Genomic DNA, 20,135 nt, shown 5'->3' with positions numbered 1-20,135 from the left:
AATGCAGGAAAGCGGGAGGCTCAGGAAGTCTGCAAAGCACAGCAGTTTGCCTATGGGACGCCATGTTGCCAGGGGTTTCTGAGGCTGAGAGACCTTAAGTGAAACCTGGTAAGGAAGGGTGAAAAAGAAGACAAAAATATTTCTATTCCCTCAAATAAGGGGACTTTCTTTTACATAGAGAGGCAACATAGGAAAGAAAAGCAAACACTGCAGAGCCAGGAAACCAAGGTTCAAATCCCAGCTTTGTTCCTTACTGTGTGACATTGGGCGAGGGTGTTAGTGTTGTCATTCCAAGTCTCTATTCTTTTTTTTTTTTTAAGATTTTATTTATTTATTTTTGGAGCAAGGGGATGGGAGGGAGAAAGAGAGGGAGAGAAACATCACTGTGCAAGAGAAACATAAGTTGGTTGCCTCTCACATGCCCCAGTCTGGGGACCTGGCCTGCAACCCAGGCGTGTGCCCTGACTGGGAATCAAACCCGTGATCTTCTGGTTGGGATGATGCCCAACCCACTGAGCCACAACCAGTCAGGGCCAAGGCTCTATTCCTTCATTAGTAAAACAGATACACAAATATTGCACTTAAAGAATAGTTGTGAGTTTTAAGTGTGATAATTCTTTTTTTTAAGATTTTATTTATTTTTTAGAGGGGGGAAGAGAGCGAGAAAGAGAGGGAGAGAAACATCAATGTGTGGTTGCATTTTGCGAGCACCCTGCTGGGGACCTAGTCTGCAACCCAGGCATGTGCCCTATACTGGGAATCAAACCAGCGACCCTTTGGTTCGCAGGCCAGTGCTCAATCCACTGAGCCACACCAGCCAGGGCTAAATGCAATAATTTCATGTTCACTGCCTAGTATAGTGTCTGATACATGTTAAGTAGATACTGAGTAAATTATAGCTGTAATTATAATTTATAAATGAGGAAGTCTCAGAATTGTAAGAAAGAGTTTATAAATTTTAGCTAGTCCCAACTCCCACTTAGTAAACTTGAGCAATATTAGCATAAAATGAGGGCTTCAATCTAATCATCTTCTAGGAGGTCAATACAAGAGTCCTTTGAGCTACAAAGTAACCATTCTTTTCACCTAATGAATCTGAAAGTCTCATTATCTACTGAATCTAATAGTCATGTTTGGATATCATTAATGTGCTCTGCAGACAGGCTTCTTCACAATCTCATAGGCTCATTTTGTTGTCTTACTCTGTTGTAACAGTTGCCATTGCTTGCTTTCCTTCTCTTCTCCCTGCCCCACGTCACCCTATTACTGTCAATCTTCTGATTTTAATGTCTTTCTTCTAAAATGCTTTTAATGCCTTTCTTTTAAAAAATAAGCTCATGACACTTAGTGGCGACTCATTCACAACAGGAGATACAAATTAGAGACAGAGATTATATAAATGTAATAAAAGGGCTCAGGTTTGGCATAGAGAAGGATTCATTAATTAAATAGTATTCTTAAAAGAAACAACAAATGTCTATATTGCAAACCCAAGTATTGATGAGACTATTGTTCCTTAACAAGCCCTAAAAGATGTTTTGATTACTATAAAATTCTCATTGTTAGTGTACAACTAACAGATCTCTTTTTGCCAGCAGAGATCTGTAATGTATCTTTGAGAGGCATACGAGTGCCTAAGGTAGATGGACTGAGAATGACAGTGTTGTTCAGGATTCAGGAAGCTTCAGCTTCAACCACGAGCATCAGCTGTGAGTTGCATTCATACATCTCTCATTGCAGTCTCTGTCCTGGAACCTGGAGTAGCATTAGGGAATCTCAGCTTGGCCTCCACAGACTCCTGGACACCAGAAGTAGATAGCCCTGGAGGAGTCAAAAGCCCCTTGATCTGCACAAGATTCTGCATGTGTATTTTTTCAGCGAAAAGAGTTCATAACCTTCTCCAAGGGTTCAACAATCCCAAACAGGTTAACAGTCATTACAATAGACAACAAGTCTATTATTGCTACCTATGATCTACCTAAATATCTGGGTTCTGCAGGACTATAACCCCATTTTCAAAGAAGGAAGATTCTTACTGTTTTGAAGGACTTTATATCGTGTGTGTCTGCCAGTTTATTCTTGGAAATGTTCACCAACCTAGTGAAATCGTTATCCAGGCAAAGAATGCAGTTTTCGTCATGTGATTTGATTTCCCCACTCTCTGCCATGAACTGCTCAGTTAGTGCATTGTGTTTCTGACCAGTCTGAAACGAAGGCAGAGCATAGCCCCAAGGCTTTGGCGGGGGCGGGAACTAAACGTGGATGGACAGAGCAGACAATGTGAGATTTCTGAATTATTGGTGGGGGGCGGGGAAAAGCAGTTGTCTTGCTAAATTGAAACAGTGCGTTTCTCAGTCGAAGCAGCAGAAACCACAGAACACAAGTTACATTGATGGGATTCATGTGATTTTTAATTCTTCATTCACTAATGTTTTACAGTAAGTGGGGGAAGTAAAGACGGGGATGGAGTAAGGGAGAGGAAGAAGAGAGAAGTATCTTTTGCGTCCCTTGAACTATGGAAGCACGTGCTAGCGTAAGTAAGTTCAGTAAAAGCATCGTGTCCTTATCGCCACAGAGCTCTCGATGGAGAAGTGTGACAGAGACATGGCAACTCTTTAGCTCTGGTGAAGTGACTGCTGGCAGAGAACTGATTCTGCATCACACTTGACACACGTGGAAGACTGGGCAACGCAGCTGCTATGCGGTTGGGCAGATGAAAAGTGGGTGCTCCGGAATCTATGTGCTAGCATGTGAGCAGCGGCGCGCGGGCACCTTCTCTGGCCTGAGTGTCTCCTCCTGCGGCGGGGGACAGCCCACCAACCGGGCAGCAATGGGAAAACTGCTGGGCAAGACTCTTTTAGAAAAGAGAAAGGTTTCTTTTTTTATATTTGCTGGTGGTGTTGATTGACCAGAAGTAACTTCTTTTGCTTTGGGGTAGTAGCATGGCGTCCTGGTGATAACATAACCTACATTGAACACTTTTAAAAGGCATAGGAGAGTGAAAACAAGGCCTCTTCAGGACCTAGACTAGTGGGAAGGGGAATAGGTGGATTCTGTCTAAAGATAAGGGCATAGAACAGCTAATTCTATATCACCACACAGGAACCGACACAGAGACCTTCACTTTGTCCATTCATACAAATACTCACCTCTTCTAGCTTATATTACTAAATCTAAGGTCACCTTAATCACAGCTTGGGGTAACTATTACTGTGTTTCTAACATTAAGGTGAAAAGCTACATTCTTAATTGAGTAGGGCTTCTTTTCCCCTAATTAAGTGGATTTTATAAGCTGAAAAGCCTAAAATCTAGGGAGTCTTTATTATTTTATTTGTTGGGGGCAACCCTTAAAACTTATCACTGCCATTTTTTTTGAACCTACAGAATTAGGAAGATATGATCATAGATATGGTCAACATGCATCTAAATTTTACCCATTCAGCAAAGAGAGCCAAAGAAGGTTAAGTTCTTTTTGAGAAGAACCTAAATGTGTTTAAAAGGGAAAAATACTACAGTAGCCTTTTTTTTTCTGAGTATATGGAATTGAGGGGGGATGGGAAGAAAAGTGTCCATTAAATAAACACCTATCAGTTGCGAAACAGTTCTCCTAGAGTGGTGTTAGGAGTGGACCATTAGTTCATCTTTGGCAGTGATCTTATATTTTACGTACCTAGAGTGAGATTATAGAGCTGGGTAATGGCTGGTTATAGTGAGTGAACTAGGTTTTCATTTCAATTCACAGCAAATGATGATGATCACAGATTTAGCACCTTAGTTTGTACTTCCTCTGTACCTGAATCATCTACCACTGTAAAGTCTGAGCTTTAGGGGAGAAAGCTGTGTTCGTAGATAACACCTCTGTGATGGCTCTAGAACTGCAGTTTGCTCCAGTCTAAGGGGTGGTTTTCTTATTAGAGAATGTAGGTATTCGATGCTAAATATGAGACTGACGCCTTGAAGACATTTTATAGTGGTGATAGGTGTTTGGGTTCAGGAATAGGCTGTTTAACAAGTCAAAATGCAATTTATCCCCTCTTAAGCATGAACTCTTTTTAAGCAACGGAATTATATTTTTTGGCTTGAAACGGTGCTTTCTTCTATATTTGATTTCTCGGTTTTTTTAGTAGATATTACGGTCTCCTCCAATATTTCTTCAAAACTTTCCCCTATCTGGGAGGTTTTCTTGGAGGCTACCTTAGAAGCCTCCTCCTCTTCTTCCTCCTCCTCTTTTTTAAGAGACAGCCCAGTGGATGAGACTTTGGTGGTTGTAGAACTGAGGATTCTAGGTGGGAGCAGATAACCTGGATTAGAAAGTGGATTCAGCCCTGAAATGCTTGACCCACTGGTGCTAAAACGTGTCTCTTCACCTTCCAGCAGTTTCCTGTAAACCAAACAGAGAAAAAAAAATCTCAGGAAGCCAACTTGCAACTTTTTTAAAAAAGAACTTAACCCTGCAACTCCTATTCACTTTAGAAAGATTTGATAAGACTTTGCAGCTTATTCATGAGATTGACACGAACACATATTGAATTCCAAGGCTCAAAGGCCTGGAGTCATCCAGCACATGCATGCACGTTCACTTGTACACAACACACTCACACACATCTTCCATACCAGCTGTGGTTTAAACGCTGTCAACAGGAAACCTATCCTATTCACAAACGTATTAACCAAAGAAAGACCTATGATTCCCCTTGGCCTCATCACACCCATTTTTGGTGCTGAAGAGTCTACAAAGGTCTTGGGAAAAGTAATTTTGCTAATCAACATCATAAGTGCAATAGGAATAAGGAGGTGAGAAGTCCACAGAGGAGGCAAGGACTGTCTGAAGCAGCCTGAACTTGAGGTCTGTGCTTTTCCCGTGTACAGGGCCACAAACAGAGTGGAACCACTCATGTCAAAGACCAGTGAGTGAGCCTGTTCCAGATCCTGGACTTCTTCTCAGGCTGGCCTGCATGGCATCACAAAGGAGTGACCCCAATACCTTTTTTCTCAAAACTAACAGTTTTTAGCATCCTTTCTTTAAAATCAGAAAATTAAGACACTACCAAATATTCTTGGAGCTTTGCTTTGAAGTAGTATACATACATAGTGTAAAGAAACACAGAAGAAAAAATGCTCAGACAGATTCAGGGGTTGAATCTGAGCTCTTCCATTTACCAGCACTGTGACTATGAGCAACTTACATGGTCCATGGTTCAAGTTTCTTCATCTGCAGGACCGGAATAGTAAGACCTGATACCCAGATCATTTATAATGCAGTATCTGTTAGAGTGCCTGGCTCAGATTAGTCAGTCAAAAACTTTTATTAGCTGCTGTAATTATTTTTTAAAGGTAATTGTTCAAATGAATATTGCCTTGAGTAGAAATCGGGGGGATACCTCACCTATTAGGACCTTCTATGTTGTATAAACACTGTTTTAAAATTAGAGTCTGCTGGGTTTATTTCAACCTCTTTGTACTCACATTAGCTCCTTAATTCCAGCAAAGGTAAGTAGAATAACCAGAACTAGTAAGGTGGAGCAGAGATATAACCAAGTCAAGGGACAGAGGGGTCAGCTCACCTGGAAGGGGCCAGTGATACTTGTCCTCATCCTCCCTCACCCACCCACAAATAGCCAGGCAGCTCAGTTGGTTAGAGCATTGTCCTAATACACCAAGGTTGTGGGTTCAATTCCCAGTCAAACTACATACAAGAGGCAATTAGAGAATGCACAGTTGAGTGGAGCAACAAAAACCAATGATTTTCTCTCTCTCTCATCAATAAATAAAAAAAAAAAAAAGAAAAGACTAGAGCCACTTGTTGGGTCACGCTGCCCCAGGTGACTGCATTTGCTTGGGTGAGCATGCCCTTTGAGGTACCTGTAAGCTGCTATCTCAATGTCAAGAGCCATTTTGACATTGAGCAAGTCCTGGTATTCCCGGAGGTGGCGTGCCATCTCACTCTTGGTGTTCCTCAGGTCATTCTCCAGCTGCCCAATGCTATCCTGAAAAGTGACACATCCAACACTTTTAGGCCAAACCAGCCGAAATTCACTGACATTTCCCTAAGGCAAGGATTCTCAACCCTGACTCCACATGAAGGCATCGAGACTCGCCCCTACCCCCACCCAGCCCAGATTCTGATTCACGGGTTCTGGGCTGGGTCCCAGCATCTGCATTGTTTCATAGTGGTCCCAGGAGGCTTGGTGAGAGCTGGGATATTCTACACAGTGCACATGCTTACCATCCCTCCCCAGCTTACTGTATTTGCTGCTAACTCCCTTGTATGTCCTTTCCATAACTCAGTGCCTCACGCTAGGAATTTAGATTCAGGAAATTCTGACTGTAGAGAGCACAGAGGGGACAGCAAGTCTTCTCTGTCTCCACTAATTTGGTTTCCTGAAAGTCTGCTACTCAGTCACTGTATGGAAAGCATTTGACGACAGACAAGGAGGAAGTAGAAATACACCAGGTAAAATGTTTTTTATCCACATGGCAAGTTGAAATTATAATATTTTTTAAAAAGAAACTACAATTCATGTAATAGTTTTGCTCCCAGTTCTTCTGGGTCTGGCACACAACAGGCAATGGATCAATGCTTCCTTCTTACATCGATGTTTCTTTCTCTCTTTTTCTCCCTCCCTTCCTCTCTCTCTAAATAATAATAATAACATTTAAGAAAAAGTTACCTCCAGTGGGAGGACAAATTTTTAAAAAATCACCCACTTCAAAGTGGGCACTGTGCTCTTAGCTGTTATTATCCAATTTTTTTTCTTCTTTATTTACTAGTTTACTGATTCAATTTGCCACCTTCCTTTATAACAGAGTTTTTCAAACTTGGCTCTACTGACATTCTGGGCTGGATAATGCTTTGTTGTGGGGGCTGTACTGTGACTTGCAGGATGTTTAGCAACATCCCTGGCCTCTACCCACTAGATGCCAGCAGCACACATTCTCTCTCCCAGCTGTGACTACTAAAAATGTCTCCAGACATTGCTAAATGTCCCCTGGGGACAAATCGATCCTCTCAGAGAACTACTGTTCCAGAATGTGATTTACAAGGAAGTAGGGACCTTTCCTCTCTAGTACATCCTGGAAACCAGAGCCTAGCACACAGCACACTGTAGATGCTCAATGAATAATTGTTCAATGTTACATAAGCACTTTTTTTCTCATGACCTGAAAAGGTGTGAGCAAATAACCCAAATAATTAAGTTGCAACTTTGGTGACATGAAGAGCATAGCGACTGAGAGTTACTTTGTGAAATGGTGATGCCGATAAATATATCAGAAACCTCAGGAAAGTAAATGCTGAGGGGTCCTTGTATCTCCCCTGGTGTGAGGACGGTAAAGCCATGGTGAGAGGCAGGATTAATACATCAGGGAGTGCAAACTTCCAAGTCAAGAGAATCTGCAGAAAAAAATTAAAATTCATACCACCTACCTGTTCTATAAATATTGACAGGAATACTGCAAAGGAGAGACTCAATTAAGTGACAGGTACAGAGCAAGGGATGATGAGCAGTGGGGAAAATACACATTATATTGGACAGCAATGGAAATATTCCAAAGCGTGTTAAGAGATCATGAGGGTTTGAAAGAATTTTTACCAAGAAATTTTACTTGATGGTTGTTATTTGAGGTTAAATTAATCTATAAGCAAGTTTACTAGTGATGCCTCAGAAGTAAGAGAATCTATATTAACTGTAGGTAAAGAGGAAAGGATCCATGATGAGGGAAAAAGGAGAAAGAGGAAGTGTTCTCATTATGCAAAGAAGCAGGAGAAACACATGAGGAAAAGAGAAGGATTTCATCAGGGTCACTGGGTTGCATTCCTTGCCCTTCCACAAATATCTAACACACCTCAGCCAGTTTTCTATTTCAGTTTCTTCAAAACTCCCATTTCTGCATATGGAAAATTACAATGTTTATTCTTTACTGAAGTGTTCTGAGGTTCTCAATTTGGGATTCCAATTTAATGCACCTCTCACATTATTGTATGTTTCCATTAACTATTAAATTAGATAATAGGCATTAGAACAGCACTTGTCACATAGGAAATGCTCAATAAATATTAGTGGCTTTGATTATTGTTACTATTATACCATAGGACTCTACCTTTTTAATCACATGGACACATTAATCATGAGCCCTCCGTATAGCCCATTAGATAACTAACGAAGGCAATGTATATCACAACTTGAATATTGAATGGTCAGAAGCATATGCCTAAAGCATTATTTTTTTTAAATAACAATTTTGAATAAAAACATTTCTGAAGTGGGTTGTATCATTCTTAATTAGGACATTAAACATAATTCAACCTTTCTCAGTAACTGCGGGTTATGATAATGATCCATTTATTCTTCTGTAATTTTGTGATATCTTTTATGTTTTAGGCCAACAGAAGTATACCCAGCTGTTTATTTCTGCCCTAAATAACCCCAAAGAGCAGGGTTTGAATTAGTGTTTGCTACTCACTGGTTTTCTTTGTCCTGAAAGAACTGATCTGCTGCTATTCCTCCTAGAAATGCCTGACTCCAGGGGTCCCTTCTTCCAGACAAAGTGCTTTTCAATCATGTAAAGTAAGAATCAATAGACTGAGGGCATCAGAGGGGTTGACACCCTAATATGTGATTTAGAGATAAATATTTTTGTTTCATCAGCAGGTTAATTAGGTCCTGTCTAAAAAAATTATTTTCATTTCACAGCTGTTTTCTGAAAAAGAGGTTATTGAGGAGCTGAGTTCTAGATAGAAGAGATTTCCTTGAGTTTTTATGTTGCACGTTTCACATGTCTATTCTATGGGTCAGAGTAAACAGAAAGCATGACTTTGCTCCTTTCACAAGGACCTGTGCTGACTGCTGATCACTGCTCTTCAATGTCTAGTTTCTTTGTTTGCGCTCTTTGTTTCCCTACACCAGGCTGTCTTGCCTCGCCCTTCAAAAGCTCTGCCAAAGATGGCTTCCTGCTCACGAAATCTGAGCAGAGCGCTGCAGTCTGCCCCCTCCCCCAACCACACCCCAGCTGCTGGCCTAGCCAGAGGGAATGGGAGAGGCACTCCAAGCTCCAGCCGGGGTCTTTCCCGGAGCAGATAAAACAGGTGCTGAGCGTCTTCCTCAACGCTGGAAGGCTGTGGGCTGGGAGTTAGAGCAAACTGGCTCCACTAGCATCTGCAGTGAAGGGGAACAGCAAACAGAGCTATGGATTTCATCACTTTTAGGGGCTCTCAGCCAGGCAACAGTAGTGTGTGCAGCCATCCAGAATTACTGCTCTGTATAACAAACTTAGGTGGGGAGAGAGGATTTTTATATGTGATCCACCCATACGCCTTATTCTGCATCCTGTCTTTGTTTTATTCCCACATTTGTTTTCTTTTCTTTTTTTTTGTCTCTACCATACTTTAAAATCTTGCATTATATGAATTTGCTTACACTGAGAAATGTGGTTTAGGTCTGTGCACCCCACCGTCAATCTAAGGAACAATAGGATGCAGTGTTGTTTTTCTTCTTTAATTGAAAATGCTTGTCCTTGGGCCACACCTACTCAGACCACTGAGTCCATGTTGGTGGGAGTGGGCTTGAGAATTTTTTTTTTTTTTGGTAAGCCCTCAAGTGACCTTGGTATGTCAGTGGATTTAGGAACGACTAATTTCAATTTATTTTTGTAAAGGAGCTATTGTGGTGGCCAGTAACACAGCGAGGCAGGGTGGGACAAGAACAGAACAGAACAAAACAAAATGCACATGGAAGAGTTAAAGACTAAATGCGGCTCTTTTTCCTTGAATTCTAACTGCAGAAATGGATCTATCAAATGCTATAGATTTATCTGCAGGCACTGCCACCCCCAGTGTCCTCGGGACCAGCCCCTTCCTGCTATTTAATTAGGCTCTATTCCAACCTCATATTGGAGGGAAGAGGGCAGCCTTGGCTTCTCTCCCTGGCGAGCATTAAATACTGGTGATCTTGATTGTTCAGCAAGGCCTTTCAAGGAAAGCTTTAGCTTTCCAAGACTGACCATAGTACAGGGTCAGGGGCCCCAGCACCCTTCGGAAATGTCCTTAGATATCTTTGGAAGAAGGGGGGCTCTCCTGGTGGTGAAGCAGCTACGCAGGGACCTGAATTGCTGTTTTAGAAATGGAAAAGCCTCCAGTTAAGGAAGGTGGCTGCACTTAGCTTTTGAAGACAAAATCCCTAGCTCTTCCTCATCCCTCCTATAACCTGCTTTGGACCTCTCATTTACCATTGTGTGCTTACTATGTCACCTTGAATCATTCTTTACCCTTTCAAAGTGCAATAAGCTTTCCCTCCTCAAATAGGCTGTCAGCTCTCAGGGTCAGGGAAAACGTGACTTTAATGGAGCCTTCCTCTGCCTCTTGGTGGGGGGCAAGCTTGCAAAGGAAAATGGGCCTACGACTAATCACTGAAGCAGAAGAAAGAGAACAGCCTCCCATTACCGCAGTGAAAGGGAAGGCGGTGGGGGTGAGAGGGCAAGAAAACAATGGCTGAATCTCACTGTGGAGAAGGAAGCTTTCCATCTTCATCAGCACTGCTGATGGTGTTAGAACAGCCAGAGGACACCCTTGTGGCTTCAGGCCTTCAGGATCCGTAGGTAAGGATGTGAGCCCCTCCTCAGTCTTAGGTTCCAGAGGGTAGGAAATAGCTGTCATCTGACATCTTCCACTCCATCAGCAGGTCCACTGAGGCACTGAACGCTAACGCTGAGGGGGCGGCTCTGCAGAGCTGCAGGCGTGCCGCAGTTTCTGTCAGGTTTCTTTTTCCTCCTGTGGACTATGTCTACATGGCCCTCCTGTTGTCTAACACTGAAAGCCTTTTAATGCAAACAAAAAAAAGGCAGACAATATTGGCACTGCCCTGTGGAACGAAGGGGCTGTAACAAGCAAACAGAGGACTTGGCAAAGTCCAATTCAGATGGCAGTTGTGGGTAAGTTATCCTTTCTGTGGAAATGTTGGACTAGCCCTTCAGAAGATCACCTAACTCACCCTGTTAGGCTTCTAGAAGAAAACGTGAAGCTTCAATTAACTAAATGTGATTAACCTAGACATTCCAGGGGCTGGGACACATAGTGAAAAATTCAAGTTACAGATCATGAAGCAGAATAGAAGTCTTCATTTGAATAGTGCTGTAATGGCTTACTAAACAAAGCAAACGACCCAAGCAGGCTTTCTTCCTTTATCAAAGGAAGTCATTTATAATGAACAACAAATACCTGCACACCAATAATTATTCTTTATCTCCAGACTAAAATCATACTTTTAAGGTTTCATTCCTTTCTTGTATGTATTTTGTTAATGTTCCCCAAACCCTATTAATTTAATCAAATACAAAGTTTGATCTTGGCTAGAATGAATTATTGCAAGTTTCTGAATTATTAGTTTCTACCCAAAGGAGATTTTATTGTACTTTTAATCTGAACTGCACTATTTAGATTATTTTCTACATTTTTCTCCTACCTCTGTGCCCTTGTGGTCATAAGCCCAGAACATCTGACATAGAAAAAATGAAGATGCAGTGGTCTTTGGAGAAATAGAGAAGGAAAGAGCCAATCAAAGGGACTTACAGAACAGGCAAAGATGAAAAATAAGTGATCTATAGCAAAGACAGAATTCATCTCTTTGATTTATCATATGCACTTAGGTTGGAAAAATGTTAAGAAAATGGGCATTTTCAAGTGAGACCTCACTGCTGCTGAGCAGATTAAGTGGTTTTTGTTCAGTGCTAAGCCATCCATGAAAGTGAAAATTGATGCTGTCCATGAGGTGACCTTTGATTGCAGGTAGCCAAGACTAATGTGTTGGTGTTGCAGGGAAAAAAAATTCAAAGCAGTTAATTGCCTAGAGAGTCATAACTGGGACATGCGACAGGAGACACATTTCTGAGATGTGAGGAACTCGGGATCAGCACCGAGGACAGCTCCCCTGCCCTTCTCGGTGGCCAACCGGGGAAAGCTTTATTTAGGAAGAGATACCATTAATCGATCGGTCGACGGGGGTGGGGGTGGGGGGTGGAGAGAGGGGGGGAGATGGGGGGAGAGAGAGAGACAGAGAGAGAGTGTGTATGTGTGTTGGGGGAGGGGTCTAGCAACAGCCTGGCAGTTACACTAGCCCAACCACCCATCTTGCTGGTTCCCAATCTGTACTCCTTTGAGAATAAAAGTCAAGAAAATGGGGTAGAATCCTTCCCAGTTCAGCTCAGCATTCTTCCCCCAACACCAGGGCAGACCATACTCTACAAATACGTCTTCTGGGGCGTACAGAAAGCCTTTCAAAGTTAACAAAAGAAGTCAGAGAGCTGAGACAGTACCGCCAGTCCCGAAGAGGGCGTAGCCCACCTGCGTTGGGCTCACTCCTGCTTTGGGTGGGAAACTGTTCTTCAAGTCTTAAGTATGTTTATTCCCACTTGACGACATGTAGGCATTAGATTTTCGGACTCTGAGAAGAGGGGCAAAGGACTTTTTTATTAGAAGGGCTCTGGAAAGGGATGTAAATAAGGGACAGGAAAAGGGGTTCAGGACCCTAAAATTATTAGTGGAGAGCCCAGGGCTTTTTGTTTGCCAAGGCCTCTAGTCGAGGCTTTGTTTCTCCCCTTCTTTCCGCTCTCCTACAGTTCTTTGGGCCACGACTATGGGGGAAAGAGCGGTATGCGTGGGAGGGGACAGGGTGCCACTCCCTACCCAGCGCTCCAGTCCTTACCTGGTAGCTAGCCACTTCAGCACTGTGTCGCTCCTCCAGCTCCAGTATCTGCCTCTCCAAGGACTCATTGGCTCCACGCAGACCCTCAATCTCGATGGTGCGTGCCTGCAGCTGGCGCCGGTACTCGTGAATCTCTTCACGACTGGCGCGGATGGCCTCGGTGCTGCGCGCTGCCTGCTCGTTCAGGTTGGCAAACTTGGACTTGTACCACTCCTCGGCTGACTGGAGATTCTTGGCGGCCAGAGACTCATACTGGGCGCGAATCTCCCTCAGCGCAGAACTCAGGTCTGGTTTAGCCACAGCCACGTCCACCTCTGCAGCAGCCTGCGACGACGCCTGCAGCGTGGCCAGCAGCTCGGCCACCTCCTCGTCGTGCACCTGGCGCACGAAGGCCAGTTCATCCAGGAGCGACTCCACCTTCTTCTCCAGGTCCAGGCGGGCCAGCGTGGCGCCGTCCACGTCGCGCTGCTGCGCCTTCAGGGCGCGCTCGGCGCCTTCGCGCCCCCGGCTCTCCTCCTCGCAGCGCGCCCGCAGCCGCTGCACCTCCTCCGCCAGCCCGTCGCGCTCCAGCAGGGCCTGTGCGCGAGCCGAGCTCGCCTCCTCCAGTTGCGCGCGCAGGTCCCGCAGCTCGCGCTGGAAGAGCTCGCCAACGCGCGACGGCTCAGCGTGGCGCTGCCGCAGCGCGGCCAGCTCGGCCTCGAGCGCACGATTCTGCGTCTCCAGCTGATGCACCTTCTCGATGAACACAGCAAAGCGGTCGTTGAGGCCCTGCAGCTGCTCCTTCTCGTTGGTGCGGATGATCTTGTACTCGTTGGTGCGCGCTGCCGCCTGGCTCAGGTCCAGCCCGTCGGACGCCGGAGGCCGGCGGTAGGCCAGGCCCAGGCCGAGCGAAGAGACAGAGGAGCAGGCAGCCGAGGAAGCCACATTGCAGCGGGACAACGACTGAGAGCGGTAGCTGCCTGCGCCGCCGGCCCCAGAGAGGCGCGAAGACAGACGAGAGCTGTCTCCGAACACCTTGCGGTAGGAGGAGGGGCCGCACAGGTAGTGCTCCGAGCCGAAGCTCATGGTGCCAGGACCAGGGCCGGGAGAACGACCGCGGCTGTAGATACAAAGGCGAGGAGAGGTGCGCCAGACGGGGCGCGGCAGGGCGGTGTGCACTGGGTTTTAAGGCGCGGGAGGGGAGGGGGGTTGGGGAGGCGCGTTTGGGGCGGAGCTCCTGCTCTGGGTCTGGCTGCGAGAGGGAAGTGGGGGGGCATCAGGATCGGGGGCGGGGAAGCTCAGTGACTACCGCAGCTGCGCGAGCGACTGACCTAGGGCGCCGGGACAGAATCATTGGCGCAGGAGCCGCTTCCTGTCCTCAGTGTCCCTCCATAAGAATTGTCTGGTTTGGAAATGACTGGAGGTCAGGGTTGCCTAAATGTCTGGGGTTTGCTGTCTGGAAACCACACGGTTCTATCGCGTCTCTTGCGCTGTCCTAGGGTTTTCTGGGAGGTGTCCTGTACGCCCGTTCTCACCCCGGAGCTTCTGAGAGGGAGGCCCCGTTTTTCCAGTTAAGAGTGGGAAACCACCGGGCGAAGCTTTGTCCCCTCCCTCAGCCCGTTTGTGGTTCCCAGGGGAAAAGTGGGTCTACGTCAGAAAGCATCTCATCAGCTGTTCCTCTGTAGCTCCCGGGCCGTCAGGGGCGGGAGGCTGCGCAGAAAGCCTGCGACGCCCCGGGAAAAGAAGGGAGGTAGGTAAAGTACTCGCGGGCCTGAGTTTCAGGGTGGAAAGCAGAGAAGGAAAGAGCCAGGATGGCCGCAGTGGGCACAGATGAGGTGCCCCCGCCATTTGTGGGAGTGTTCTCTCAGGTTCACCGCAGTCCCCACCACTCTCCGTTGAATTGCTCCCACCTTCTTAATTCTTGTACTTTACCTGTCTGGCCCGGGAGGCATTTGAAATTTCAGTCTGTGTAAATCCTCATCTGGTTTGTGGGAACCCCTTCCTGTGGAGATGTCTCTTTGGATAAAAACGCTCCGTGCAAACAGGATCCCCAGGAGTGGGGAAGAGTGATGGCAACGGAACTGGTCTCCTTTACCGGGAACTGGAGGGACCCAAAAAACGGGGATCTGGAAAGATGGAGGCTGGGAGAGGCGTCATCGTGGGGGCTGCAGTGCATAGTACTCACCTTCAAGCTTATAATGTATCCCAGGATGTGGATATGACTTTGGAGAGAGAGTAGGAGGCACTGTTCAGTAGATTCCAGAATTTCATACTGAAGACATTTTTTGATCTTGGAATCTCAAGGAAGCACTTCATGGGGGAAATAATACCTGAGACAGGCCACTAGAGGAAGGGGAAAGGGAGTCCTGTGGGACTTGGGAGCATATCTCCTGGCTTTGTGCTTGGTTTTGGGAGACAGCCAGGCCTCTTCACAGCCTATCCCTCTGGTTCCTTAACACAGATCAAGATCTGAGCTAGAGGGACTCAATTCTGAGAGCTTTGGGTTCAAAAAGACCTAGGGAGGTGAAGGATAGAAGAGTTCTCACATCGCAGAGTAACGCTCCCTGCTAGACACGGTGCCAGGACTTTCGCATAGGATTACCTCCTCCCCGACACTCTTCAAGGTGGCCTTCGCCTCCTTCTCACAGACAAGAAACCGAGGCTCAGCTGCAGCACTCTACATAATGTCACTGTCACCAAACACGCCTTTTCTTTCCCACATATTTCTATTTCTTACAGCAATGAAACTTGGGAAGTCTCACTAATTTTCATGTAGTCAGAATAAGGCTAAGTGGGTTTCAGAAGAGTTTTGGCCAGTAACAAACGAGCAGACCAGTTTGTAATTGACAGAACATTGGATCCAGAGTCAGAGGTGACGGGTTGGAATTGTGGCTTCTGCCACTTACTAAGCATGTGGAGATGACAACACCTACTCCCCAATGTCATGGAAGATTGAGATGACACATGTAAAGGTGCTTTATGAGCTGTAAAGGTATGAGGGACCAGTGCTATCACTGTCTTCTTTCAAATAAAGGGGCACTGCTTCACACACACCATCAACAGGATAGGAGTTGGATTTAATGATGGGATTGCAGAAAACTACCCACCATATCCTGGTACAGGCTGCCTTTTAGGGGGGAGAATACAGCCAACATTGATTGATTGTGGTTCTGGGGCCCAGTGTGAGTATGGCTTGCAGTCATTGTCCCACTGCAATGTGGAAACAACCACAGATAATTAGAAGATCTTACTTCTGGGCTATAGTTCCAATCTCATTTCAACCATGTTATTTAGGACTACTAAAAGTCAGCAAAATGCCCTGGTTGGAGTTTTACCTTTCTTTTTAAAAAGATTTTATTTATTTTTAGCAGCAGAGGGAGGGGAAAAAAAGGAGAAGGGGAGAAACATCGATGTGTGAGAGAGACAATGATCAGTTGCGGCTTGCATGCCCTCAGCTGACCTGCAACCCAGGCATGTGCCCTCACTGGGAAGCGAACTCGTGACCTTTTGGTCTGCAGGCCTGCACTCAATCTGCTGAGCAATACCAGCCAGGAGTTTCACTTTTCTTTCTTTTTCCATCAACCAATAGAAGCAGAATGCCCCAAAGGCAGAACACATAGAACAGAAAAAAGTATACAAGACTCAAATGATCCAGCAAAGAGGGAGGGGCCCTGGGCAGCCTAGAGTGGGCTGCAGTTTACATTTTCTGAATAGCTTACTTGACGTTCCCAACTGAGGTTCCCTCATGAGACTTCTACCTCCCCTTTCTTGGCAACCCACCCCACAGGCCCAAGATGTTTGGTTCTAATAATTTTAGCACAAAGCTGCACTACAAAGAAGTGATCTTGGCGAAGCCTCAAACCACAAGGTCTTCCAGCTGGCCAGGTTTCCTGAGGGATTCCCCTGTCTTCACCTTCCTCTGATGTCAGCCGCAGGCATTGCAGACACATCAGTGTGTCATTACCAGGCTCTCCCTAGGACCACATCCTCCGTGGCCACTCTGTGGCATTTGGCAGTGCTCACTACTCTCCTTCGTTTTAAGAACTCAGTTTTCAGCCTTCCGCTCTTCCCTCATAAACTCTTTTTCAGTTATTAGGTCTCCCAGAGTCAGGGAGGTTTAAGTCCTCTTCCTAAGAAATCTAGCTTTGCATCATGGTTCTTCGTCGCCACGGAACTTTGAATAAATCACTGTTATTTTCTGAACCTTAGTTTTTTCATCGGCAAAATTCAGTAAAACCATCCACCTGAGTGGTTTTCACCCTGACTGTGTATTAGAAGCACCTGGCAACTTAAATTCAGATCCTCAGGCCTTATCCCAGCTCCATTGAAGCTAGGTTTAAGAACCTTTGACGTACCTCTCAGGACATTCTGTGAAATTTAAGTGAGATTGTGTATACAAAGAGTGGGTATCACAGTGCCTGCCATATGTATGCTCAATAAGTGATGGCTACCAGAAGTATCACCATTTTATTTTATCTGTTCAATAGTAAATATTTCCTGAATGCAAGACGCTGGATTAGGTGCTCGAAATAAGGCAGGGGTGGACTCTGCCTCCCTGAGACTGGCACTCTAGCAAGAGAGTCAGAGGTTAAACAGCTAGTTACACAGTTAATTGTTAATTATAATTTTGGTAAGTGCTCTGACGGAGAGTACACATTGCTGTGGGGCGTACAAGTATAACAAAAGGTCTGACACATGCTTATCATTCCCAAATCCCTTTTCCCAATTTCCAACTCCACACTCACATATCCAGCTGTCTGGTAGATATCTCTTCACAATGCTTGCTGGTGTTCGAATACTTTATATCCAAGAGTGAATTCATCACCTCCTTCTAGCCCTTCCACTCCAGCCCACTTCTTGATCTTGGCTTTTCTGTTCCATCCCTCTTCCTCTGCTCATGCAATTATTTCTTCCTGGAATTTTCTCCTCTGGCCCCACTTCATCTTTTGAAATTGTTAAGGTTCAAATGCCGCTTCCTCCATGAAGACTACCCTGCTATTTTCAATGTAAAGTGATCCTTCCCTCTTCTCCTCCCATTCATAGCTGTACACGGCTTATAGTTAATGCCCATTTTCTGCTGTCATTATTTGTGTGCTTCTCTAAACTGAACTGGAAGCTCCTTGATCCCAATTCTTTTACATGTATGTGTCTCTGTCAGCATCTACCACGGTATTAAACACATGTGAGGTGAAAAAAAAAGGTTGAAAATTATTTCCTGTACAACCACTTGCAAAAATGCTTTGGTATGTATGACACCAAAAATGCAATCCATAAAATAAATTAATAAATTTGACTTCATCAACATTTAAAAAATATTTTCCTCTGCAAAAGACTATTGAGAAGATGAAAAGACAAACCATATACTGGGAGAAAATATTTGCAAATTGTGTGTCGAACAAAGGATTTGTACCCAAAATATATAAAGAATCCTAAGCACAGCAGTAAGAAAACAAATACTCCAATTTGAAACTGGGCAAAAAACTTGAACAGATATTTTACAAGGGGGATATATAGATGTCAAATAGGCATATGAAAATACATTTGACATCACCAGCCATTAAGGAAATACAAATTAAAAGTAAAATGATATGCACTATATAACTACTAGAGTGGCTAAAACAAAATAATGACAATATTAAGTGCACCAGGGATTCAGAGTATCTTGATCTCTTGTCTCTTGCCTGTGGGATTGTAAAATGGTACAGCCACTCTGGAAAACACTTTGGCAGTTTCTTATAAAGTTAAACTACATTTACTGTATGACCCAGTAATCTCACTCCTCAGTATTTAGTTTAGAAAAATGAAAACTTATGTTTACACAAGGATCTGTACATGAATGTTCATAGCAGCTTTCTTTATAATGAGCAAAACCAGGAAATAACCAAAATACCCTTCAACAGGTGATTGGATAAACAAATTGTGATACACCCAGTATTAAATACAATGAACTACTGATGAATAATTTGCAACGACTTGGGTGAATTGGAAGGGCACTCTACTGAGTGGAAAAACTAATCTCAAAATGTTATGTATTATGTGACTCTGTTTGTGTAACATCCTAGAAGTGACAAAATTATAGTGAAAGAGGGCATGTCAATGGTTAGTGGGTTAAGGTAACATGAGGAGTTTTTTGTGTGTAGGGGGGATGAGAAGTTTTGTTCCTCAAATCTATACATGAGATAAGAAGTCACAGAACCAGAGAAAAAGCCAGAGAGAGAGAAATTGAGAAGCCTAGTAAAATACAAATTTAAATAAGGTCTGTAGTTGAATTCATTTGTTGTATCAGTGTCATTCTGATAATGAACTATGGTTATGTAAGATGTTATCATGGAGAGTGAGCTAGGTGAATGATACCTGGAAACTTTTTGTACTATTTTTGCAACTTCTTGTGAGTCTTAAACTATTTCAAAATAAGAAATAGTTCTTTGAAAAAAAATCTATAAAATTTATATATGTGTATAAACAGGCAGATATTCTTTGGAGATACACACCAAAGTATTTAGAGTTGCAATATCATGATTTATATAACTTACTCTCAGATGTTTTGGCAAAAACAGTGTACACACAAAGAGAGAGAGGAAATAAAGCAACTGTGATAAAACATTAACAGCGAATACAGATGTTTATCATCTTTGTCTTGCAACTTTTCTCTAGGCTTGACATTTTCAAAATGAAAAATTAGAAAAATTTATTAATGTATTGTTAGATAGGTAAATTGGTAAAGTGAGCAAAGAAAGTATTACCCAAATTTGGGATTGACCCAATGACATTTAACACCCTCCCAACTTCAGCTAATGGTGAAGTCCTCTCTCCCTTCCGTCCTTCCAACAACAGGAAAATCCTGCTTGTTCTGGAGTAATAGAATAAGGTCAGAATTCACACTCTTTTGGGGGTATTTTAAGTGCTACTCCAAGTCCTTGGTGTTATCATAGTCAAGGAACATTTCCTGAACCCTAGCTACATGCCAGCTGCTGTGATTGCCGTAATGAAAATAGAAGTGATAAAAAGTGTCATGTTTTCAGACGAATATTTTTACAATTGTAGATTCATATGCATTTTATGTACTGTTTTTGAACTTTCCTTTTTCACTCTATTACTTGTAGCCATGTCCCCACATCAGTAATATAGATCTATTTACTTATATTTATAATTTAGTGTAGTGTTCAGCTGTATGGATGTGCCATAATTTGTTAAATCAGTTTCTTGTTGGACTCTGTGTTATTTCTAATTTTTCCTTAGTAGGCAGGCACCCTCATTTCTTAAAAAAGAAAATACATTACCTGAGTGGAATCCAGACTTTATCTCTACTTTGCCTTAATCAGCCAGCCAACATTTATTGAACACCTACTGGATGTTTGATGTTGTTTGTGTGAGAGAAGACATGAGAGATGGTCACTACTCTTAAAGTGGCTTACAACTAGTTGAAGAGTTGTGGCTAACTTGAGGTCCTAACTTAAAGAC

General features: G+C 43.9%; 1 protein-coding gene across 1 annotated transcript; it reads right to left on the bottom strand.

The window, feature by feature from the left end:
- Positions 1–2,399: 2,399 nt before the first annotated feature.
- INA (internexin neuronal intermediate filament protein alpha) lies at positions 2,400–13,823 on the bottom strand. Its single transcript, XM_054581450.1, has 3 exons — positions 12,696–13,823; positions 5,863–5,987; positions 2,400–4,381 (listed from the first exon to the last, which is right to left on the bottom strand). The coding sequence occupies exons 1-3, from the start codon at positions 13,758–13,760 to the stop codon at positions 4,066–4,068; spliced, it is 1,506 nt and encodes a 501-aa protein (XP_054437425.1). The 5' UTR covers positions 13,761–13,823; the 3' UTR covers positions 2,400–4,065.
- Between the last annotated feature and the right edge of the window lie 6,312 nt (positions 13,824–20,135).

This window comes from Pteronotus mesoamericanus, unplaced genomic scaffold (genome assembly GCF_021234165.1).
Source record: "Pteronotus mesoamericanus isolate MK-2021 breed Mesoamerican mustached bat unplaced genomic scaffold, CSHL_Meso_final contig_657, whole genome shotgun sequence".
NCBI lineage: Eukaryota > Metazoa > Chordata > Mammalia > Chiroptera > Mormoopidae > Pteronotus > Pteronotus mesoamericanus.
This window is presented reverse-complemented; position numbering and strand designations above follow the sequence as displayed.